Source organism: Lissotriton helveticus, chromosome 5_1 (assembly GCF_964261635.1).
Source record: "Lissotriton helveticus chromosome 5_1, aLisHel1.1, whole genome shotgun sequence".
NCBI classification, from domain to species: domain Eukaryota; kingdom Metazoa; phylum Chordata; class Amphibia; order Caudata; family Salamandridae; genus Lissotriton; species Lissotriton helveticus.
In genome coordinates, this window is record NC_136065.1 from 1,481,844,241 (window position 1) to 1,481,870,276 (window position 26,036).

The 26,036-nt window shown below is 45.8% G+C and overlaps 1 protein-coding gene across 2 annotated transcripts; it reads right to left on the reverse strand.

Annotated features, from left to right (window-relative positions):
- Positions 1 to 11,976: 11,976 nt before the first annotated feature.
- Positions 11,977 to 21,158, reverse strand: LOC144755497 (zinc finger BED domain-containing protein 6-like). 2 transcript variants are annotated; one of them, XM_078644480.1, is made up of 3 exons: positions 20,578 to 21,158; positions 14,498 to 18,250; positions 11,977 to 12,235 (listed from the first exon to the last, which is right to left on the reverse strand). In XM_078644480.1, the coding sequence occupies exon 2, from the start codon at positions 18,085 to 18,087 to the stop codon at positions 14,503 to 14,505; it is 3,585 nt and encodes a 1,194-aa protein (XP_078500606.1). In that variant the 5' UTR covers positions 18,088 to 18,250; positions 20,578 to 21,158; the 3' UTR covers positions 11,977 to 12,235; positions 14,498 to 14,502. The 2 variants fall into 2 exon arrangements, with proteins under 2 accessions (XP_078500606.1, XP_078500605.1); XM_078644479.1 differs by lacking the exon at positions 20,578 to 21,158 and having other exon boundaries at positions 14,498 to 19,242.
- Between the last annotated feature and the right edge of the window lie 4,878 nt (positions 21,159 to 26,036).

Consider the following 26,036-nt stretch of genomic DNA (forward strand, 5'->3'; position numbering starts at 1 on the left):
CCACTTAAGATCCGCACTGAACCCAGCCTCCTGAAGTTCCGTAAGCTTCTTAAAACCTTCCTCTTCCCTAAGGTTCCCTAAAATATTGCTTTCCCCGGTTGTAATCTCTACTCCTTCAGCGCTGGGACGCCTACGGGTAACCACGCGCTTCATAAATCCTCTTCCATTCCATTCCAATGCTTTACATATGGCCTCTGTAGTTTAGTTCAACTGCTCTGTGCCAAGGTACCAGAGGGTGAGCACAGCAAACCTAGGGGTGTACTTTACTCGTCGTTACTAGAAGAAAGGGTTCCTACTTGGACAGAGTGTATTTTGCTGCCAACCAGAAACCCCCAATTCTAACATTTGTGGCCAGCGGTAAGGATAGGACTTGCATTTGATTTGAACTACAGTAAATAGTGTACACTATTACGGATGAGTACAGACCACTATGCAACACCATGGCTGTTTTTTCATTCCTATGTTCTCTGGATTCTTTCAGAATTTGTGTTGATTCTTGGAACTCTATGTAGTTGTTGTACCTGTGAGACCTTGTTAGAATGGAAGTTAACCACTGGTACCTGCAAATTTACAGTATGAGGGAGTTGAGGGTTATTTTGCAAGGAGACGGGTAGGATCTGGAGGAAGCCCTGTTTATCTATGAGGATAACTTCTGGTGAGGAACACTATCAGATGATTCTGAGGAGGAGGACTTCTCAGAACGTGAGGGCTGTGGCCCTGAGAGGGAAACAGAGAAGGAAGGATAATATTTAGTTTGTGAACGGAGGCTGAGAGAGTTCAATGAGGAGCACCGGAGGGCTCAGGTCAAGAGTGCCTTAGCCAAGCAAAAGGAAATGTGTATAGCTCATTAACTAAGCTTTGCTGAGTTGAGAAGATTCGTTGACCCAATCGGGGTCCAGGAAGTTGAAGTGCTGGCGGAGCACTTTGTCTGTGAAATCGATAACCCAATCGGGGTTCTGACTGTTAGCTACAGAGAGGGAGTAGCGCAGGCGTTGCAACTGAACTGCGGGTGCTGGTCTTAACCTTTGGTGGTCTGGTCCTGATCCAAAACTGGTTTATCCTGTCCTGATTCTGATCTGCACCTGTTGGCCTACTGGCAACTGCAACTTTTGGGGTTTCTCTCTTTAACTGACCCGTGGCCAGGGTTGGTCTTCACACCATTCTAGGTAAATATAAATCTGTGTGGGTATCGTCATTATATTTCTGTGTGTCCTTTTCTTTACCCTACCTAAATCGATAAAGGTTTTGATTGCATATGTTTAATTTCTTTTCCTTTCTCTTTTAATGATAAATTTGTCATTTGGATTAATAGTGTGTTCCATTTTTACCTTCTCTATAGTCATATGCTAAAATTGTTTCCGTAATTGCATTTTATGTTCCTTTGTGTTATTTAGCATGTTCCTTCTTTCCCACCCTGAGACGAGTTGTGTAAGTTTGTTTTAAATTTTAATAGCATGTTCCTTGTTCTTACCTTCCCTTTAAATTGCTAAATGATTGGCATAATATATCTTTTGCATAGCTATACATTATTTCTGATTTTCGTTATTGAGAGTCTTATTGTGTTCAATCTTTGGATCATGACCATTTATGAAGTTTAGATAAAGAGTTTAAAACTTTCCAGAGTCTGTGGTTATTAATATGAGTGCATATGTCATTCGCTACCTAATTTAAACTAACTCCCTGATCCAATAGGTTTACAGGTACCTGCGACTAGGAGTGGTAAGTAAATGGTATAGGACCTAGTAGGTAAAATATCTGGTAGTTAGAGCGTAGGTTACCTGATTTAAGAAATCTGTAATTTGATTATGGGCTCAGGTGAGTATGGAAAATTTATAGTGACCTGCGCGCTCTATCGAGATCGGAGTCCAGCTCAAGTAGTGGCAGCAAAAAATTGACGTCTATCGCTGAGGGAGAACTACAATCACCCAGAGACTTTGTGCCCATCTTCAAGGAGGGGGTTGACATACACCAGGGGTTTCATGTTTATGAGGTAGCTCCAGTGGTGCTCAGGGTCCCTGAGATGGATTGGGGAAGTGGCACAGGGGATCATATCCCTAGTGGTGGGTGGACACTCGTGACTCTAGATTAGGGGTGCAGGGAGAGGGGTTCCCCCATCGTAGACACCCTGGTATGTGAATATGGAGACTGCCCAGAAGAGTGTGGGTTGAGTGACACTGTCTCACCAGTCTCAGGAGGGTGATCTAAAGTACTTTTGCAAGGCACTGGATGGTGAGGTGAAGGGTAGTGTAGTTAACTCAACTGAGGGGCTGTGTAACTGCATTGTTGGAGAGCATGTGTTCAGTCCCTGTATTCCAGAGCTATGCCAACATCTGGTGGAGTATGAGTTCTCTGACACCAGGGAGCTTGCACTGGAGGTAGACATTTTAGTGGACTCCAGAGGGTATGAAGAGGCTTTTGGGAGTGATTCTGAAGGAAGTGGCTCAGGGTTTCTCCAACCAAGTGAGGTAGGGGAGGTTGGTAGTGACTCAGATAGGTCCGAGTGTAGTGGGATGGGTGAGGGGTACCATGTCCTGTCTCTGAGTAGAGGGGGTGGGGTAAGTCCCAGTGTGCTTGAAACCCATTCCTAGGGCCTGGATGGTTCCATGAGTGAGCACCAGGAGGGGGGCCTAGTCTGTACTGGGATGTCATCCACTGAGTGGTATCCTATAGTGTCAGTAGAGCTTTGGGGGGCAGCTGTTGTCAGTGTTCCACCTGTTCTGGTGTCTGGCAGCACCACCCTAAGTGGGAGGGCCCAATAGTCCAGAGAAGGAGCTGCTGGAGTAGGGTGGAGACAGTCCCCAATGGGAGGACCAGTGGTTCAGGGTTTTCCAGCTCTGAAGTCAAAGCATACCCAGGACTTACTGATGAGGACACTTCTGGCCTGGGGGTTCGTCATGCCCTCTGAGGTGGACAGAAGGCTGGAGACCTGCACCAGGCAGACTCTCGCACAACTCATGAGGAGTGTGTTTCCTGTGGATAATATTGGCCCAATGGCTGACGGTATACTAATGGACCGCACCAGGGAAGACTCATGGAACTTCCTTTGAGACATATCGGATCTTTTACTACAATGTTTGAAAACTGTTCTTATTGGTATTCCAATAATTGGTATAAGGGTGCCATACAAAAATGATACACTGTTGCAACCTTGCTTTGAAATGTCTGGCCCTGCTGTTTTAATGTCTGCAGCACTGGTAGAGGCCATCTCAGGAGGTTGAAGCCTGAGCTGCTGAGTATCTAGTGACAAAAAGTTGAAAAATTCCTACTCTCAATGACCACCATGTAGACACCGAGGGTATAATCCAATGTCAAGCAGAACAGTACATATAGACCACTGTATGGAATACGCAATACATATAAGGTATCAAAGAGTGTAAGTGAAAAAACAAACATATATGCTGCACTTTGCTCTAGTGACATGATCAAACTGGCAACTGTTTAAGTGTATTTTGGCGATGAGATACACAAATTTACATTAGAGTTACTAATGTACAAATATTAATGCCGCCCTAAAATTCATGAAGTGACTAAGAATATTTCTTTAGTATAAAGCTTATGCAAATTCATAATACAATAAGGCTGTTTGATCTTAATAATTATTGTGGGTAGCATACATGCTACCTAGACATTGCACTCTGCACCACCATCTCTGAGTAAGTGTTGACTATTCAAACATGCTACTCCTTGATACTCAATGTTTGAGTTCGTCTGCAAAACAGTAAGCTCTCCATAGCAAAAACAGCATTACCTCACAAAGATTGTCCAGGCCCAAAGGCCTCAGAGAAATTCTCTGGGTTGATGGGATCAATGAGATGAACCTTGACTGTTTCGAATCACAACTCTCACTGAATGTCAGATCACTTGTTTTCCCCTTGGACACCAATCTCTCCCTCAAAGAACACATTGCCAAACAAGCACTTACAATGCAATAGGTCTCGCAATGACATTATTTCGGGCTATTAATATTGTAAATGGCAATGCCATTAAAAAAATGTTTAAGGCATTGTTTTTTACAATACCAAAGGCAACATCTATTGCATTGCATAATGCGGTGTCCGTGAAGACGGCGCCACGCTTATTAAAGTTTAAAAAAACAAGAGTGTGTTGGGGGGTGCAGAGAGAGAAGACCTAAAAAGAGTGCCACAGATCTGCATACACAGAGGTTAGTTAAGACTAAGTAAGAATAACCCAAGCCATGTCTGTATACAAACATCGAGATGAGCTGTGCCGCTGCACATTCACAGACATAGAAAGGAATAAAGTTCACTGACCAGCCTTACCCAGCAAGCTGCTCACAGCCGGGTGCTGCACTGGGAGCCCCGGGAGACCTGAGCCGAGCCCACCAGGATTGGGTGCCGTCATGGAGGGCTCCTGAAGGCCGCAGTGCCGCAGCGCCCGAAAAGGGCGACTGGAAGAAAAAAGTGAAGGAGAAAGGGGTCGGGTGCAATTGTGAAAAATATAAATGAAAGCGAGAAGGGGACGAGGAATTGAAAGATAAAGAGATGGTAGAGGGGTGGTGAGTAGGAAGGAGCGAAAGTCTGCAAGAGTTCTAGGGGTCGGTAGAGTGCTGACAAATGGTAGAATGGAAGGCAAAACAAGGGGGAGGAAAGCCAGGTAAAGGGCGAAGAAGTAAGTATTTGCATTTATATAACGCTTACTAAGTAGCGAAGAGTGAGTGAATGAAAGAGAGGAGAAAAATAGTTAGAGGAATGTAGAGTTAGAGTGGAGGAGAAAAAAATCAATAGCATGTGAGCTAGAGGGAGAGAATGAATGAGAAAGAAGAGATAAAATACCTAACGAATCAGTGGGAAAGAGCGAGAGACAGCAAACTTGTGAGAGATAAGAGCAGGAGATGGGAGAGAAGAAAGAATGGAAAAGAAAAGCGAGAATGAGTGTGACATAAGAGAACCACATGAAAGGAGCTAAAGATGAAGGAGAACGTAAATGAAAGAGAGGGACGGGGCATAAAGACAGAAAGGGAAAGAGTGCGATAGAAAGGAGAGATGGGGAGAGAGACCGGGCATGTGTGGGGGGAAGAGATAGACCAACGGACATCAATTAAAAAGGAGACGAGAGGGAGTGAAACCGATAAAAGAAAGATGATCAAAACACTAGCTTGTTCGATCAACAGCAAAATTTGCCTAATATGTTTTGCTCCATTTTTGCTGCTTTCAAAATACGAATGCACGTGAATACATGCGGCTGCCCGAGGCCCCGCAGGTAGCCACTCAAGAGGGCAGGCCTCTAGTGGCATCAGGCACCCCACACTGCCCCCCCCTCCTGAGGGGGCAGTGACCCTGGTGGAGTCCCCTTCCTGGGCGAGGGCGGTGACGAGTCAGGTCCGGTGCGCGAGGCAGGGTGAGGGGTATATCGGTCCCCCTCACCATGCTGACGACCTCCTTGTCGCACCGGACATGCCAGTGCTGCGGCCTCGCTATAAATGCCGTCTTTAGGAGTGCCCCCCTCTAGGAGCTGCCGAGTTGAACGGTGAATGCATCCATGTTACACCCCCCCCCCCTCCCGCCCAGTGGCACCAGAAGGGTGTACACTAGCCAGGGTGGCGAGCAACGCTCAAGAGCCACCTGTGAAAGGGGAGGTGTTGGTTTAACTGCCTGTGGTGATTGAAGCTGCCTGAGGGTTAGTAATGGGGATTTCGCACAAAGGCTTAATCGCTGCGGTTCGGCAGGGGGAGACCAATTGGCATCAGGGTGTTCCGCTGATGAGGTGGCATCGTCACGTGGCCCCCCTCTGTTTTCTCTCTCTCCCCTCCCCATCTTCCCCATTGGGGTAGTAATGAGGACTGGGCGGCCCGCTGCGGCTACGGCTGGGGGGAGGGGAAGAGTCCAGGCAGCTCGCCTTGCTACGGGTAGTGGCATAGAGGGGCCCTCACTCCCTTCAGGTCGGGGGTGGGGGGGAGTGGGACCCCTGCCAAGTGGTATAAGGGGCTAAGGCCCGAGGGGTCGCGTTCAGCCAGCATCTACGGGCTCGCTTCAGAGCGTCTTGGGGGCAGGGGCACTTAGCGCAGGTTTGGGGGGTGGAGCGCAACACGTGCAGTTCTGCTCCCTCACCTCCTGTAGCTTGTGAGCCCATGGCTCTTGCTGTTTATCCCCACGGGACCCCAGTCCACTTTCCTGGGAGCAATGCTGGCCTCCACCGCCGATGCGCGGTCAGGCCAGGAGCTGGTGGGGGGGCAGCCGACCGCAGGGAGGTCCCCCGGGAGATTTGGGAGGGGCTGTGGGGGGGGGGTTAGAGGCAGGAGCATCGGCCATTTCATGGTTTGGGCTTGTTCTAGTTGGTAGCCCAAAAGGAGCCCAAGCATAAATGCTTTGGGCTCCTGCTCCCAGCCACCATTTTAGGTTTGGTGACCTGGTGGCTGGGAGCTTAGGCAGGAATTTTTTCAATTGATTGTATTTTGGTAATTGTTCTTTAGCTTAATTAGCGATTTAGAGTGTTACGAGATTTTTGACTTGCCTTTAACATGGAAGAAGTTAGAGTGCTGGAAGCGATGCGGCTGTTGTCTGAGGCCGGCAGGATGGACCTCGTGATTGGCGGGGGGCCAGCGCGCCCTACGCGCCAGGCCTCGGCGGGCGTCGCTGCTGCGGTGGCAGCGTGTACCCCACCAAAACGGCGTCGGTCGTCACCGGTAAGTGAGAAGGGCCAGTCCCGCACCAGGAAACCGGCCCTGTCATTTACAGGGTGTAGAGGAGGCGGGGACGCTGCTGGTGCGTCGCGCTGGCTCGCGTGAGGTGACCTGAGGTTTCGTCGGCGCGCCCGTTGTCTGGAGTTGGAGAGGCAGCCTGTCCCGTGAGCAGGAAGAGGGGGCTGGCGCCTTTTCATTGAGTATTAACAGGCGCGGAGGTCAGCGAGGGAGCAGGAAGCGTTATGCTTCGCTCTCGGCCGCCCCACGTGTGTCTTCCCAGGTAGCGGTGTATCCGCGAGGGAGCGCGCGGAGTATTTCAGTTGACTGGGGGGGCGAAGTGAAGGGGGCGGAGTGAGGGGGAGGCAGGAGGGAAACAAAACTTTCCTCGCCGGCCATTGCACATGAGGACACCGAGGCTGTCTATATAGAGGGCAATATAGATGGTCATGATACTAGACCGGGCAGTGTTGTTAGGGATGTTTCTGCCCACACGTTGCTTATAGGGGAATGTGTACCTCTTGTTACTGTGGCAGTTGGCATTGACCTGGATGATGAGGGGAACTTGGGCAGCCCCCTTATTGTTTGATCCTCCAGCATTTGTAAAAGGGGATGCATGGTCAGTTGGTGGGAGCTCCAAAGGCGAGGGTGAATGGGCACAAGTGAGAGATGGGAGTGTGGGCAGGAGCGATTTTCAGGTTTTTGGTGTGGGGCAGGTGGAGAGGTTGGCGTCATTTAGAACCACACCTTCTGGGGCGTGGGCCGTGTCACCAAGGGTGAGTGATGGTGGTTTTGTTCCCAGTTCATTTTCACTGGTTCAGAAGGATTTGGAGCCGGCAGTTAGTGTTCAGGCATGGGAAGGTTTGGATACCTTTGCCGGATCACTGACATAATATCGACTGACAGAATATCGACTAGCAAAAATATCGAGGAAAAAATATCTACAGACAAAATATCGAGTTTCTATCTACAAACAGGTAAGTACAAAAATATCGAGTACAAAATATCGTTTACAAAAATATAGTTGTAAAAAATATTGACTTTATTAAAAACATTGTTAAATTAAACTAAAATTAAAAATTAATTACTAAAATATACTTAAAAATACTTAAATTAACTTATAAAAATTAAATAATTAATGAAAGTTATCAAAAAATATATATACAATCATATTTGTTAAAACATATATATATATATTAACATAATATAATTAAATAATATTTAATATTATTACCGTACAATAGCAGAAGTGTAAAATATACTATTCCCAATCCACAGAGTGCAACTGTAGGGAAAGCGTTGGATAGTGTAGGGGTAAAAATTACTATTCCCACTCCAGTGGGTGCAAAAGTAGGGAAAGCGTTGGATAGCGTAGAGGTTAAAATTACTATTCCCACTCCAGTGAGTGCAACAGTAGGGAAAGTGTTGGATAGCGTAGGGGTAAAAATTACTATTCCTACTCCAGTGGGTGCAACAGTAGAGAAAGTGTTGATAGCGTAGGGGTAAAAAATACTATTCCCACTCCAGTGGGTGCAACAGTAGGGAAATCGTTGGATAGCATAGGGGTAAAAATTACTATTCCCACTCCAAATAGTGCAACAGTAGGGAAAGCGTTGGATAGCGTAGGGGTTTAAATTACTATTCCCACTCCAAAGAGTGCAACAGTAGGGAAAGCGTTGGATAGCGTAGGGGTTTAAATTACTATTCCCACTCCAAAGAGTGCAACAGTAGGGAAAGCGTTGGATAGCGTAGAGGTAAAAATTACTATTCCCACTCCAGTGGGTGCAACAGTAGGGAAAGCGTTGGATAGCGTAGAGGTAAAAATTACTATTCCCACTCCAGTGGGTGCAACAGTAGGGAAAGCGTTGGATAGCGTAGAGGTAAAAACTACTATTCCCACTCCAGTGGGTGCTACAGTAGGGAAAGCGTTGGATAGCGTAGGGGTTTAAATTACTATTCCCACTCCAGTGGGTGCAACAGTAGGGAAAGCGTTGGATAGCGTAGAGGTAAAAATTACTATTCCCACTCCAGTGGGTGCAACAGTAGGGAAAGCGTTGGACAGCGTAGGGGTAAAAATTACTATTCCCACTCCAGAGTGTGCAACAGTAGGGAAAGTAAATACTTCATATATTATTTAAAAAAATATAAATTAATATCTATAACAAATTATTTTAAAGTAATTGCCAATTTATTTCAATATAACAATTAATCAATTAAAATTAAAAATTAAAATTAATTATTACTATTTGTTACCTATTAATCCAAATTAATTACAAATAAAAAATCATTTAATTAACAATTAAAACTTATTTATCTATTATTTCAAATTAAATACAATTAAATCAATTGAATTATTTAATTAATTATAAATAAATTACTTCCTACCCTATTCCCCTATAAACCCAGAACCCGCTACTGAAAATAAATAAGTAAAATTAACATAATTAGCAATTAATCAATTAAATAAAATTAATTGCCAAATAAAATGTAATGAATTACCCATAAAATTTTAATTAACAATTAATTCTAAAAAAATACCAATACATTTTTTAACATATTTAATTAATTTTAAATAAATTACTTCCCACCCAATTCCCCTATAAACCCACAACCCGCTACGGAAAATAAATTAGTAAAATTAACATAATTAGCAATTATTCAATTAATTAAAATTAATTGCCAATTAAAATTTAATTATTTACCAAATATGAATTAATTAACAATTAATTAAAAAATAAAACCAATAAATACATTTACATATTTAATTAATTATAATTAAAATACTTCCCACCCTATTCCCCTATAAACCCACAACCCGCTACAGAATTTAATTACGCGAAAAATTAAAAAAATAATTTCATTATTAAAAATTAATTATAACATAAATACACAATTTTCACACATATAATAACATAAAAACATTATAAAAAATTAGATACTAATAAAAATGTGATATTTTTAATTACCTATATTTAACCCTGGGCGTAGTTCGCGTAGCCGCACTCCGCGAAGCTACGCGAAGACGCACTTGCACTCCGCGAGCTACGCGTAGCTCCGCGGACATGCGTAGTAGGTTGCTAGACCCGTTCGCGTGCCGTTTTTCGTCTTCGGGAGCGCGGTGCGCGTGTTCGGGGCGCTGCCTGCATGCTCGCGATAGCTAGCGCGCTAAGTTACTCAATGAGGTTTGTCCCGCCCGCTTGCGTTCCCTTATTTCCGGTTCCGGGTCACAAGTAACGTGTTCGCGTTGTGTTAGACATGTTCGGGAACTCATCTTCTCGTTCGCACTGCCAAAGTGCGTGATCGCGTCAAATATCGCGCGAACTTACCGCGGCGGTCGCGACGGGCAGAGCCATCTTCGATTTCACACTCTGGCTATGGTTTTGGGCCTACTTCAGCATCTCACTCCTATCTCTTCCATCCTGGTCTTTTCCCTCAGTTTTTCTAACTTTCTTTACTTCGTACCTATTTCTGTCTGTGCCTAGGTTTATATTTCTCATTTTATTGTTACTTTTACCACTTTTTTTGCAACTTTTCTCTTGTTTTATATTACTTCCTTCTTTTATCTTTCTTCTTTCTTCCCCTAACCTTTTTGTCTTCAACTTTCCTTCTCCCCTCCACCCAGAACCATGGTGAAGGGTGCCAGCAGAATCGGCGGCTCAAAGGGCAAGGCGGCTGTGCCTAAAAAAACCAGGCTGCCTTGCGGCAGAATGCGCCCGGCAGGAGTGACGCCCCGCCAACTTTTTGGGGAGGAGGAGTTGGCCGCCCTGGTCTTTTTTATCCAACGTCACCTCCCCTTGACTTTGGCAGCAGGCGGCAGGCCCGGCTCCGGATACCAGCACATTGAAGAGCGTCTCCGGCGGTGGGGGAAGGTGCGCCGTGCAGTCTTCCGCTGCTCCGGTATCCGGCGTACCCACCATCAGCTGTCCCACCGCTGGGCCGACATTTTGGACCGTGAGCAGGACCTGTTGGACCTGCTTGGTGTGGAGGTTGTGGGTCTTGGTGAGTGGCTACCCCAAAAATAAAGTGTGTATATATATATATATATATATATATATATTTATATACATATAGATTATATATATATATATATATATACATATATAGATATATAGTTGTCTAAATATTGTTATTGTATCTTTGTAAATATTGGCTGAATAAGTAACGCGATGACTGTTGCCCCTAGTTACATTTGCGATGTATTCCGGTATATCTACTGTCATTGTATGACAGTGTTCTTCTTCTTCACTGGCTCTTGCGTGTTGTTTCAACTTGGCGCTAGCTGTTGCTGTTTATTGATGTGAGATTTTCTTTATTGCTGAGAACTGGAGTTAGTTAATGCTATTAATAGAGTCTTGTCCTTCCTTTGTCCGTCAGTGAAATAGCGGTGGATGGATAATTATTAATTGTACGTTGTTTGCATATTGTAGCATTTTTTTCACGGCCTTCTCTTCTGCATGAATGGAATCCTTTTCTTGCAAAGAATGCTAACGTTACTTTGTTCTTCTTACCTCAGCCAGGGCCGGCTCTAGGGGGCATGTGCAAGCTGTGCAACTGCACAGGGGCACCAAACTTCAGGGGCCACCGCACCAATAGATATCCTTAATGTAATAATACTCTAAGGATGGATACATATTTGCGTTGCGGCCCCTGGCATGGATTTGTTGCCTCCGGCTCTGTTCCACTGTAGCAGTGTGATTTGCAATTATGTCTATGTTTCACATCACTCAATGTATTTATCTATGTTTATTATTTTAATTTTTACATGAACCACAGAATCCAGGGGCAAGCAGAATACAGGGACCGAGTCGGCGGGTGAACCACCAGTTACACAGAGCTCCTCTACTGCGGATCCTGCTGCTGTCCCCAGTAAGTCCAACAGTGCTTGTTTTTTCCTCTGTAATGTGTCTGCAGTGCTTTGTCAATTGACAGCAACCAAGTAGGCATCCAGAATGATGTTTGTCTAGTATTTTTGTAAACGTTAGTATACCACTACTAGTCTTGTGGGTATTCTTCTATCTCCTACGGAGTTATATACATATTGCACAACTATGTAACTATGCACACGAAAATTGGATGTTGTTGGTACTGATAGGCAGGTTGGACCTTACTTACACCTCAGTCACAGAACTCTGAGGAACGCACAATTCACTGAACGTCAGCCTATATGGCCTGAGTCATTGGTCTATTGTTCAAATCACACTCCTGAACCCCAATACCAAGATGCCGAATGCTTTTAGGACACAAACCGTTAGCTAAGAAACCCCCTTTTGCTCACTCACTCGTGTGAGTCTCTAAGACAACAGACAGTGAAAATAAACTTCAGAGTCAAAGTGGTCATTCCAAAGCTTTATTTTGTTAGAAGTAAGTAAGTAACATCAATGTTTTTAAGTGCTTCCGTCCAATACGTTGAAGGGCCCACCAGAAAAAATCCAGAGTTAAAACAGGCATAATAAAGTAATCAACATTTGTACAGCTACTAGTGCACAATAGGGAAATGTGGCAACTATCGGAGACCTCTCACCAACGTATACTGGTCAGATATTCCTCTTTTTTTGTAAGCTATGGAAATGTCCGCTTCGTAGAAGGCAATCTTCTCACCTGCCGAAAAATAATGACAAAAGTGGTGCACGTTAGACAGTATTAAATACATTTATGCCAGTTTTATGCAGCCATGCTAAAAAGAAGTTGTGTAACCTGTAAGCAAACTGTATCCCACAATCCACATAGAAAACTTAAATACGGGCCCTTTTACTTTCCCACCTCTTCAGGTGTATGCATTGAACAATGATGTGTTGCCCCAGAGCGTCTTCTCGTACTGCGCAACAAGCTGCGAGTTAACACATGCGCAAAACTGGATACATTGATGTACAAAGGTTACATAGTTCACTTCCAATTTCCAAGGACTAGAGTAGCAGGACAGATGAGATGAGCTTGGGTACCATACCATAACAATGAATGCTAATAATATGTGTAGTGACTCTGCTGTACTATGCAATGTGGACTCATACTGATTACGTACGTTGGACTTAACTGTTTTGAAGAACTCCATTCTTGGTGAACAAGTACAAAGTGGGCTGTGCATCCATCTAAAAAGGCGTACTTATTTTTATAGGTGCAGAACCCTTACCATCGACCAGTGCCGACGGGGACAGCGGCGCTGCTTCAGCGCTCCCGGTGGGGACAGGAGGAACAGAGGCACCTACACCAGCAGCAGTGGGGGGGGAGCCAACAGCGGCGGGCGATGGTAAGTTAGATTCAATAGTGATCTGCATTACTTGGTGGGAGGGGAAAACTTTCTCACTGTACTCTACTGGAAAATATATGTTACCTTTACTTGTCATTAGCATGCTAAGCATTACCACTACAGTAATGCAAGTGCCTGATAGCAGTCGGATGCATGGGTTGTTGTTAAAGCATGTTAAGGGGAAAACACAGCTGCCAGCGTGGTTGGGAGACACACCCAATACCGGTGGTTAGTGGATAGTCTCAGCAGCTGCGGTGTTTTGGGCAAACCCAAAGGCAAGGGAAGGAGGGGACGACTGGGTGCATGGGTCGTTGCTGGTGAAACACAAACCAAATAAGGTTTGTTGCGCGGTATAAAGTATTATAGTCTTTACTAGACATGTGCTACTAGCTGCCCCCTGTTAATTAATGTTACTTTGAGAGTGTTCCCGCCTTCCCGGAACAAAAGGAGATATGTAAAAGACAGGTGTTCGTTCTAATGTGTGTGACCGTTGAAGTACACCCATGCTAATAGGGCAGACATAAAGCCGTGACAAAAAGTCCGAAAAATGAATAGAGGCTGTAGAATGTTCAAGATAGACGCAACACTATTTCTGGTACTCAGCTTGCTTGCTAGTGCTACTGTGCCGCCCACTATGTGTTGAATCAATGTTGTGTTCTTGATTTGCGGGGAGTTTGGATTAACAATTCTGTTTCTTTCTTTATAGTTACTCCTTCCCAAAAACCAACCAGGAAGGAGTTGGCAGTCCGGGCCCGGCAGCGGAAACTGCAGGCAATTGTAGAGGCCTACCGCCGGCTGGTGGATCAGGCCGAGGAGGAGGAGGAGGAGGCGGCGGCAGCAGCTGCTGCCTCTTCCAATGCCCCGGGCCCCAAGCCTGCAGGACTACGTCGCCGTGGTCAGGCAGCCGCCCGCCGCCGCATTGTTACATCTTCGGCGGCCCCCCCACAACAACAACAACAACCACATGCATGCAAGTGTAGGTGCCGTGCTTTCAAAGCAAAGATTCTCCGCCGGGTAGCGAAGTTGGAGGAGGAGCGGAAGAAGCAGGAGGACGGTCTAGAGGAGCGTGTCAAAATACTGGTGGACAAACACCTGAAAGCCCGCCGGCTTTGAAATGGACCCTGTTTTTTGCCCCTTTTTTAATCCTTTTGTTGGTGGGTGGGATGTGGGAGTTGGGGTGTACATTTGGGTTGAAATTTGGTTGGGGTTAGGGGAGGGTAGGGAGGGACAGCTCTGGGTCAGGGGGTTACATTTGTTATATATTTTATTTTTCTATTATCATTATTAAAATATAAAAATAAAACAAAGATATTATTTTCACAAGAAAACATTTGAAGTTCATTTGTGTTTGTTGGGGGGGTGGAGGGGGGACTGTTTCACCAAATAATGTACGTTGTGCAACATGAACATGCACTACGAACGATAAATTAAGTACTGACTGCACCTGTAGTAGTAGGGTCACAAGTGCATAAATAATTTATATTATTAAATAACATGGGAAAATTGCCCATCACGTGAGTCTGAAGTTACTACTAGCATACTTTAATTCCATGCACATTTGCTCAGAGTCGGCTAAACAATCCTATGCAATGCATTGCATCATTCCTTTAACATACCTGTCCTAGTTGTCAGGGAAGAGGAGCTCGTCCTCAAACTCTGTGCGTTCAGACAGAAGTAGGTCATGTAACCCAGTAGTGAGGACGTCTTCTTCACACTCGCTTTCTTCATCCGGCGGTGATTCACGTACTTGATAGTCTGGTGGTATGAAGCGTTGATTCATTTTTATCATTGTCAGCCGCTCCACGCTTTTGGGGGAGAGACTAGTCCTTTTCGATGTGACAATGGCACCAGCAGCACTGAAAACCCGCTCAGAGGAGACACTGGCTACAGGACAAGCCAGATACTTTATCGCCAGCCTGCTCAGCACTGGCCACTGTCTCCTTCTTTCATACCAATAGACCAATGGGCTTTGCTCCATGAACACCTCTGTTGTGTCATCCAGATAGGCCTGAACCATCCGCTCAATGTTCATTGGTGCTCGGCTTTGCTGGTCCTCTTTTCCCTTTGCAACAGCAACGGACTTACCCATCCCTTTCTGTATAAAAAAATCAGTTATGCTTTTGGTTGGGTCTGCTGAATCAGATCGTGTAGGTGCTGCTTTTGGTACTGTTGGTGCCTGCTGGAAAGCAGACGCACTGCTCTCACGCTGTGAAGAACTTGCGTCAGGAGTACTTGGACTGGCCTGGGCTGGCAGTGGCAGGCCTTTAAGTAACAGCCGTTCAGTTTCTAACTCATTAGCTTCCGCAGCTATGGAAGTTTTGTACTTGTCAACATCCTCATCTGAAAATGGAATTACTTCGTTACTGCTGACAAATAATTTGTACCGTGGATCCAAGATTGTTGCAGTTATGTAATGTTCACCTGACACAATATTGTTGAGCCTTACATTTTCACACAAGCGGTTGACTAAGCCCTTGGCTAAGGTATATGCATCAACTTTTTGTTCGTCACCTTCGTATGTTTCACAGACCTCCTTCACCTGTTGCTCAAGCATGTACAACAATGGGATGGCTTGGCCCATAGTACAGTCCTCCCTGCTAACTGCACGTGTGAAGACCTCAAAGGGTTGCAGCATCTCTGTGATGCATTTAATGAGGTCCCACTGCCACATCTCAATGGTCAGGGCTTTAAGATTAACAGTAGGATCCCCTAATCTTCTTGACATTACATAAGCATTCAGTGGGATGTACTGCTCAAAGAGACGCTCAAGCATGAAATAAGTTGAGTTCCAACGTGTTGGGACCTCCTGTATCAGTGCTTTGACTGGCAACCTATGCTCTTGCTGAATGACCCGTAGCAGCTTCCGTCCTTTGAAAGAATGGTTAAAGTGCGTGCATATTCTTCTGCAGATGGCCATTATGTTGCTGACTTTGGCTTCATTTTTCAGAAAGTCTTGCACGACTAAGTTTATGCAGTGTGCCAAACAGGGTACCCTGAAATAATGTCCTTCTCTCATTGCCTTCACTACATTACTGCCATTGTCGGTGGAAACAAAACCAATCTTAAGGCCTCTTGGTTTCAGCCATTCAAAGACCTTGTCATTAAAGTCAGACAAAATGTTTTCAGCAGTATGACTTTTGTCCATACCAAACATGGCTATAGTTGCATGTCTGCGCGTATCATTAAAAATTCCAGCAACGTCACGGAGGCCTGAAGTTAACTTGTCTTTAACACCTGCAAAAGAGATCCAGTGTGCGGTGATGCACATGAAATCTGTAGCATCGCAACTGCTCCACATGTCTGTTGTCAGGTGGATACAATGGACAACACTCTGTTGTAAGGCTTTCCCAATCAATTCCAGCACATCGTGGTGTAGTGCTGGAACAGCCACTCGGGCAAAATAGTAGCGACTGGGAACGTTCCATTTTGGGCAGAGGGTTGCCACTAATTCCAGAAATCCAACAGCCTCAACAAATGAAAATGGGAGAAGGTCCAGTGCTAACATTTTCGCAAGTTTGGCATTGTATAAACGTGCTACTGGGTGGTTCCGCTCGTACTTTCCCTCCTGCCTTAACATGCTAGGAATGGTAAGCTGCTTTGCATGTCTTTGAGTTGTGCTAGACGGACCACCTTGCATCGCAGACTTTGCACTCCTTGGTGTTTCCAGCTGACTCTGGTGCCACTGAGAAGTTGCAGATGCGGAGGATGTGGTCTTTACCACTCCAGTGCTGGCGACAGGGGTCGATTGTGTACCACTCCTAGATAGAAGGTCATCGTCTCCCTCTTCTTCTACCTCCTGATCAACCATGAGTGGACCTTGTACCACTGTATCCCCACCAACACGAGTGCTAACATTTTTTAAGCTTGCAAGGTGGTTCTCCCACCTGATCACGTGTGTTTTTTTCAAATGGGTCGTTTGGCCTCCAGTCCCATAGTTTGTACCAAGCTTACCACGACTAACATTGGCATGACAAATGGTGCATACAGCAATGTTCTCCTGAACTGGGTGAACCGTAAAGAAGTCCCACACTGGGGAGGTAAACTTTTGTCTCCTGCCATAGGAAGAGGAGGACCCACTGCCAATGCCGGATGGACTGGAGGATTGTGGAATTTGACTATGGGACAGCTCAGTCCTAGTACTGCCACTACCTCCTTCTGTTGAAGTGGCGCTTCTGCTGGATGTCGGATGCTGCCGGGCCTTCGCTGTTGAAAAAATTGGAGCTGGTGTTACTGTGGGTGTTGAGTGTGTAGGAGTTATGCGTGGTACCTGCTCATCAGTCATTGCAGCATTTCTGGATAGGGTGAAAATGTTTGTCTCTACATCCTCTGCACCAGGAATAACGCTTGTGATGATGACAGTGTCAGACCCGTCTTTATCACCAGCAGTATCCTGCTCACCTACATCGACCTCCATAAGTTCAAGCCTGCCTGGAAACTTCCTTTTTCCTAGCATGGTCTTCTTGGGATGTCTCTCCTTTGAATGCGCAGATAGTTGTGGCTGCCAATCCGTATCAAGGTCATCGGAAGCGATGCTTTGCGAAGAACTCGATGCACTAACCCTCCTTTCCCTTGGTGAATTCGAAGGAAATAGATCACCTACAGAAGTGGCTTCCTCTTCTTCTTGCTCGGAAGGAGGCTCTACTTCCTGAACTGCCCCGACTTCGGGAGGAACAACTACTACTATTTGGTGCGGAGATGGTGGTTGTTGTTCTTGAGGAAGTACTATTGCGGGCTGGGGTTTTTCAACAACAACTGTTGCGGGCGGTGGTTGTGGTTGTTCAACAACTGTTGCGGGAAGTGGTTGTGGTTGTGGGTGAACAACTCCTATTGCGGGCGGTGGTTGTGGTTGTTGAACATCTACTGCTGGCGGTGGTTGTTGAGCACTTCCATCTTGCGTGGATTGTGTACTACTTTGAGACAGCGATAAGTTTAGTTCTGGCTCAGTATCACTGCTCGCAAGCAGAAGGCTGGCTACCTCTTCGACCCTCATCATGTGCTTGGCCCTGGGATGCTGGCTTGCCCCCACTAATGCAGATGTGCTGGTCCCAGCTTGCACCCCAGACCCCGCTGCTGCAGGCGTACCTTTTGGGGTGCCAAAAAAGGTTTTGGGGTCCATACCAGACTTAAGTGACACTTCCTTCTGCTGTTCCTTCTTCGCAGCAACTTTCTTTGTGGTGGAGGACCTGGTAGCTTTCTTAGGGCCCATCTTGTTCTGATGTCAGTCAGCTCACAGCAGCACAAATTGCAGAGATGTCTGGTCAGATGAGTCACACACCACACGTGGCGTCCAACTGAAGGACGTCCGTCTGGCGGTAGAACGAGCGATGGATGAAAAAACAACCAGCACCTCCTCAGTCTTTTTTGTGCACCTACAAGTAAAGAAGGCAGAACAACATCAGTCAAACAAGCAGTAAGGCAACGTGAACAATTGAAAGACACACAGGTCAATGTATAAAAGACAAAACAGAAGACTAATAATACCAGTCCAGCAGCACCACAGCTCAAAGGCCACATGAAGTCCAGAAAGAACCAATAAAGTGAAGCAGGCCTATAGATACCAATATGGACAGAAAAACGAGGATGCCTGCTGCACATGACAGGTTAATGTGCAAGGAATAAATAGCCCATGGCTAAGACAGAGGTTGTAAACATAACACCGCAAAAACACATACAAAGAAACCCCTGCCCAGGCTCCCAAAACAACAACCAAATGACAAATTCTGTTTTTTTGGGTGCACAAGAAAGACCTGCAACATTTTTGAGAAACTTTTATGCAACTCGGGACATATTGTCCGCGAGAATGCTAAATCGGCATGTTCGGCAGCGCGAACGGAATAAAAAGTCGTGTTCGCGTTCCCGAGCAAGTACATTGAGTGCGCGAACACGACAAAAAATGTAAGTTCACGTGCTCACATGGTGCGAAGTTACCAAAACTACCCAAGCTGTATTCCTAGGGTTACCTAATGGCAGAAATTGACAGAGTATTTAAAGTTTAAACACACCCAAAACCAGAAATACCCCACACATAAAAATAAGATTTTCTATATCAATCCAAGCCATCCATGATTTTCACATTTAAGGGTACACCACAAAAACAGTTGATTAACTTTCATGACCCTATGAGTAGTACCTATGGCCTACTGCCAGAGTAGGCCACAAGGTTGGAGGCCTATGCCTATGGCAAAAGCACAAAGGAAGGACACACAAAATGGCCGCCGACATAGGGCCTGGCCACCGACAACAACATGGCAAAATATATCACAAAGGAAGCATACACAAAATGGCCGCCACCACATGGCCTGGCCACCAACAACAACATGGCAAAATCACAAAGGATGTAGATACAAAATGGCCTCCACCACATGGCCTGGCCACCAACAACAACATGGCAAAATATATCACAAAGGAAGCATACACAAAATGGCCGCCACCACATGGCCTGGCCACCAACAACAACATGGCAAAATCACAAAGGATGTATATACAAAATGGCCTCCACCACATGGCCTGGCCACCAACAACAACATGGCAAAATAAATCACAAAGGAAGCATACACAAAAAGATCACCACCATAGGGCCTGGCCACCAACAACAACATGGACAACTTTACAAAATGGCCTCCACCACATGGCCTGGCCACCAACAACAACATGGCAAAATAAATCACAAAGGAAGCATACACAAAATGGCCGCCACCACATGGCCTGGCCACCAACAACAACATGACAAGAAAGAGAAGACAGACAATAATGCCTATGGCAAAGGGACAATGCTTTGCTTCAGAAAATGGACACACCACACCACCGCCCAAATTGGTCACCCCACCCCAAAAAAAAAAAAAAAATAACAGAGGAGAGAAAATGGAAGTGGTCCATGCTCCAAAAAGAGAAAAGTACTAACAAAATGAGAACATAACATAAATGAGGAATTTTTAGGTGCACAAGAAAGACCTGCAACATTTTTGAGAAACTTTTATGCAACTCGGGACATATTGTCCGCGAGAATGCTAAATCGGCATGTTCGGCAGCGCGAACGGAATAAAAAGTCGTGTTCGCGTTCCCGAGCAAGTACATTGAGTGCGCGAACACGACAAAAAATGTAAGTTCACGTGCTCACATGGTGCGAAGTTACCAAAACTACCCAAGCTGTATTCCTAGGGTTACCTAATGGCAGAAATTGACAGAGTATTTAAAGTTTAAACACACCCAAAACCAGAAATACCCCACACATAAAAATAAGATTTTCTATATCAATCCAAGCCATCCATGTTTTTCACATTAAGGGTACACCACAAAAACAGTTGATTAACTTTCATGACCCTATGAGTAGTACCTATGGCCTACTGGCAGAGTAGGCCACAAGGTTGGAGGCCTATGGCAAGAGCAAAGTGGCTGGAAACATTAAATGGCCGCCAACACATGGCCAGGCCAACCACAGAAAGTTAATAAAATGAACTCATGCATGCCTACACACTAACTACATGGGGTACTAGCTACTAGGGTCACATATTGGCTTAAAAATTAGAAACATTTTAAATTCCACAAAATGCAATGTTAGAAAAAATTTACAATTTGGGACCTCATGAAAGTACAGGCCTCCATCAATAATTTAATTCCAGGATTGAATACTGTTGTTAAAAAAAAATCAAATCAAACAAGCACAAGTCTACATCACTCATACATTACACAAACTTACTTGAAAAAGAGAATTCCAATTCAAAAAGTCCTCATTAAATCCAAGGTAAATCAGTAATGCAGCCAACACAGACAGAAAGTGATCCTTCCAGCTCAAAATCCAAAGGAAAGTGAGCACCACATGGACAAAGCACTGGGAGGAGCCTGGTGGACAGGAACAGGAAGTTGTAAACTCAAGAGCCCTTCCTCCTTACTCTGCAAAACAAGAGTAGAAACAAAAAGAGGGGTCCTTCCCCCCTAAAAATAAAGCCAAAGGTACAACTTTAAGGTTTTTTGCCTTTTTTTTCCTAACCAAAATGGTAATTTATTATGGTTTTAACATGCTCGCGAGTTATTCTGTGCAAGAATGCAGTTTCTGCGTGTTCGGCAACTCGATCTTACCAAAAAGCATCCTCGCGCGTCCTTATGACGCTATCTCGCATCAAAATGACGTTATCGCGTTCGCACAGTCGCACGGGACTGTGCGAGAGTGTTTCCAAACATGGTGGCACAAGCGACCAGGAAAAAACGAACGCAGAACGAAGGTAAGCCATTGCCGCGCACGCGATAATGTTATTCAGCGCGCGAGAACTACGCTACGCACCGGATCGCGGAGTTATCGACAGCTACGCGTTCTCCGCGGAACGCGGAGCTGCCGAAACTCCGCAAGCTCCGCGAGCGGAGCGTAGTTCTTCGCCCAGGGTTACCTATATTATATAATTGGATATTTTAACTGTCTATATTTTTAACATTCGATATTATATTACTTACCTCAAAAACGATATTTTTGATGTCTATATTCTGTCCAGTCGATATTTTGTCCAGTCTATATTTTGGACTCGATATTATGTCCAGTCGATATTTTGGAGTCGATATTATGTCTGTTTACCACTAAGCATGGGCGGATTTTGCGAATTGGCAATCCGCGAACTTGCGTATTTACGGATTCGCAATCCGCAAAATCCGCGAACTCTCGCGAATTTGCGGATTTTCTTGGGGTTTTTTGTGTTCGCAAGGGTTTCTGCCAGTTCGCGAGGGTTGTGTACCAGTTCGCAATTGCGAACTTACTTGTCGGCTCGCAACGGCTGCGACTATGTTGTTTCTACGTCTGATTCATCATCACAGGTTCACAGCAACCTCTGTTTCACCACTGCCACCCTCTGGTACACCCATGCCACCCTCTGGTACATCACTGCCACTGTCTGGTTGGTTTATCACTGTAGATTACGGGGGTGAAAAAAAGCAAGCACACCTGCCCTGCTTCAACTGACATGAATTAATTTGGGGTTGATTAATGTGTCACTGAATTTAAACTTCCAGTCTGGCTGGCACCTGCTTCCTTATCTGTAATTTGCTTTCTGTTGCAGTGTAATTTTTTTAACAGGACCTTTGTTGTATACTTGTAGCTATTCTCTGAGCCTGCTGTGAGGGTCAGAGCAGGGTCATAGAATAGTTGCAAGTAGGCAAATGAACTCTGAAGGGGCCCCTCAGGAAGCACTACAGGGAATGGTTACTAAAGATAAGATTGAACTTTTGCACCTGCTGAGTGCTTTCAGTTTTGCAAAAATCCAAATATCCAGCAGCATCCACAAAAAGTAATCCTTCCAGGTCAAGATCCAAATCAAAGTGACCAGCACATGAAGAAAGCACTGGGAGGAGCCTGCTGGACAGGAACAGGAAGTTGGAGACTGTGGGGCACTTCCTTCCTCCCACCCCCCCCCCAAAAATGGACTCCTTGCAAAGAAAAAGTGCAGGCAAATGTCAACCTGAGGAGTTATTCTGATACAAATCATAATTTTCAAGGTTTATGCTGCCTGCTGGTGGATTTCTTGTGCGAAATTGCAAATTTTGCAATCTCGCAATTGCGAGATTGTCGCTGCCCGCCGCATCTACGTGTTCGCAAGTGTTTACTCCCGCGAAATTGTATAGTATTCTAGTTGGCAAGTGCGACCAAGCAAAAAATCCGCTTCGCACGGATTTTACGAATTTTCGGCAAGTTCGCGAGAGTTCGCGGATTGCGAATTTGCCGAAAATCCTCAAAATCCGCGAGCGGAACGTATTTTACGCTCATGCTTATTTACCACCTTTGCCTCTTGGTCAGAAGGATTGCGGGGCCGTGGGTCAGTTGAACGGTCTTCTCGCCTTATGGGCACAGGGAGTTTGAAGGATAACAGGGGTGTATTAGGGAGGCATCAAGTGGAGAAGGGAGTCGCGAAAAAGACAGAGAGTCGGCCCAGCTTCGGCGATGGTGGCGGCTATGTTAGATGGGAGTGAGGATGAGGAGGTAGTTGGTTATTCACTGGTAGTAGGTTCAGGCAGGGTTTCTTGCAATCTGGTCGGGTAAGGAGGCGGTCTGCAGGTTCTGTGATGCCCAGATGGCAGATGTCTGACGAAGATTTGGCTTTTAGGGATCCCAGTACACCAGTCCAAACTTTTTCTTTTCAGGTGGCGCGACGGCCCGGACTCGGTAGGGCGTTGTACGGCCCATTCTCGCCGAGGTGAAGTGAGGGTAGAGCCTAGCGCGGCACTTTCCGTACCACCGGGGGAGCCCGTCGCGGTCAGCACACGAAGGTCCGGCGCGACCTCGCTGGCCCTAACGACTAGCAGGTCTAGGTGGTCTACCTTACCAACGGCTATGGAGCTACAGAGTCAGCGCATGGGGGAGTACCGGCGGTTACAGTTGGCTCCCCCGCCAGGAGGACGCTCAGAGGCCATGAGGGCCAGTGTTGGTAATACGGGGTCTGGTAGGACCCGTGAGGTTGAATTGGATAATGATGGGCTTCAGGTGGTGGAGCCGATTTTGCTTGATTATGATGAAGACAGCCCCGAGGAAGGGGAATTGCAGGATATGGAGAGGGGAGGGCCCTCTCACATATCTCATAGTGTTTTAGGAGGAGGATCACCAAAAGGGGCAGCACAGATGGGGTGTGGCCCAGTGCTGCTCGGCTCATCAGGCAGGCAGGCGGCACAGATGGTGGTCTGCCCTTGGATTGCCCGTAAGATAACCCACCATATTACATAACGTTGTATGTAATAAACCTGCAGCAGATTTCCCAAAACAAAATCTGTGTGGTGTGTACTTATTTACATGCATGCTATGTGCTTGGGGGTGGGGACTAGTGCCATGATGGTGCTATGTGTAGATGGAGACATGCGGGTGGGGTGTGGAGGGCGAGGTGGTGTTAATTGCAGGGAGATTGTAGTTAAGGAGGAAGGGAAGGAAGGGACAGTGAGGCAGGGTGGTAGTGGATGAGGCGCAGACGCCGGCAGCATTAGTGACCTGCCATGTCCTGCGCCGTGTTGCCCTCCATGGTCACTCTGGCCGGATTGCTCCCATTGAGAGTGGGTGCAGGTGGGAGGGGGTCCAGTGTGAAGGGAAGACAGGAGGGTGTGGGTGAGCAGGCAGGGAGGGGGTGAGCAGGCAGGGTGGGGGTGAGAAGGCAGTGGGGGTGAGAAGGCGGGGCCAGGTGGGGTGAGAAGGCTGGGTGTGGTGTGAGAAGGGGTGTGGGGTGAGAAGGCGAGGTGGGGGTTGTTAGTTTTAATGAGTTCAGTTCTGAAAGGCACGTTTCCACAAGAATAAAGGTGCGAGGTAATTCAGAAAAAAAGATTTTTTACTTCACTGATGAAGTTTAACTCTGTAGAAAGTTTATGGGTGTGCGTAGACAACCCAAACGTCACCATGGATGTTTGTTTATGCTATAGATTTTTAGGCTCTTTGTCCGGAAAATATGGCAAGGTATATGGAAGAATCCTAGATGTACGTTCTAAAGTACTGACCGAGAACACATTCAGAGGGTTGAATTGATATGAAATTCGTTGGCTGGAGAAGCTATTCCCCTACATTAAACAGAAGAGAAGGGTCTAATCAGCTTTATTAAAAATACAGTCTCATAAAGGTGAGTTACAAAGACAACAGATACATTAAGAAAGCTACAAGACTATTAAACTATGTTGAAAGAACTAATGCTGTTTATGATGATACATATTACAATAAGGGAGGAAAAAACGAGGGGTTAGGACTAGAGGAGAGCATAAAACAATACTTGAAGACAGAATAATAGTAGTAAATATGTAATGATACAGACACCGCTGGAGAGAGTAACTAGTCATGTGTTTATTGGATGAGTAGTAATAGCTGTAGTAAGCTGGGACATGTCCGTTGGTGCCTCAGGACTGGCCACCTCATGTCCATTCCTCGCACCAGAGGGTGGTCCGCTCAGAGGCATCAGTGGTCGCCCACAAGGCTGGATGAGGTGCAATCGTGGGAGCCACGTATAAGCAGAACGCAAGTAGTTTCCATTCATAGTGAGTTCTAAGGTCCGGGCTGATTTTACCGGTATTGACTGCTTAAGTGTTTAAGAGGAATCTCTAGAAGACTTTGTAGTATATGTATATACATGAGTTGGAGCAGATACCACATACGAGGATTGTTTTAGCCGTAAAGGAGTATTAAGTATTGGATGGTACCTACGGCATCGATTTAATGTTCCATTTGTGCTTAACCTACAGTTAAAGAAGAATCCTTTGGTGAAGAAAACAAAAATGACTGAGGACAGTCTATCTGGATGAGGTTACTCGTCAACCCCAGGAGAATTCCTTCTACATTGAGCAGCAGGTGGCTGTGCAATGCCCTCCTAGGGGAGGCGGAGTTTGATGTAAGCAGTTCAGGACGGTTCTGCTCTGCAGTTTAGGGGTGATGCATTTAAGGAGGTGGGGGTGCCGTGGAAAGGTATGCTTTGTACATATAAGCAGTACGTCCCTCCTCGGGGTATCAATCTTCACCCTCTCTGCAAGTCATCAGACTACGGACAACAACTTTAATGTCATGCTTGCCACACAGTGGAGAATGTGGTGTCTGCACGAGGTGAAGCCATGGGTGGCCTGCAGAGATGAAACCCCGTTTCAAGCCAGCAAGATAGTCTGCTGGGTTGTGTCATTCGTCAGGAATCAATTTTTATGATCAAATATCCAAACGCTGAAACGACTAACTCGACCTCTTATCTTCCTGATGTCGATAACATGAGTGGTACTGTGCCTCATGTGTCGTGAAAGAGTTTAGTAGAGTTGTGGCACATATATAAGAAGGATGAATGCTACTATGTGAAAAAGGCTATGTAATAAAGGTAAAAAGGCGGCGCCAGGGATGCGGGCAGCATCCAATGGTTACCCCAGTGCCCCCTGCGAGTCCAGGATGCAGCAAAAGCCCTTCATTTGAGGCTGCTCTGCGAAAAGCAGCTTCCTTATTTAGAAAAAGCTGCACAGCCCGGGCTGTGCGAGGTAACCCAGATCAGATGCTGCGAGGCACCCTGGAGCGAACAAATGAAAGTCAATCAAAAACAAATGATGACGCTCATGACAGATTTTTCTACGGACTTCAGCACCTTGTTTCTTCTCCTAAGTCTGACATAGCATATTGAAGAACTTTGTGCCACTATTTGCAAATCTGCCAGCACCTTAAAGAGGGAAAATGTTATTACGAAG

What these genes read in the sequence shown, in the direction of transcription:
- LOC144755497 (XM_078644480.1), bottom strand. Translation starts at nt 18,087, where the DNA reads ATGGGCCCTAAGAAAGCTACCAGGTCCTCCACCACAAAGAAAGTTGCT.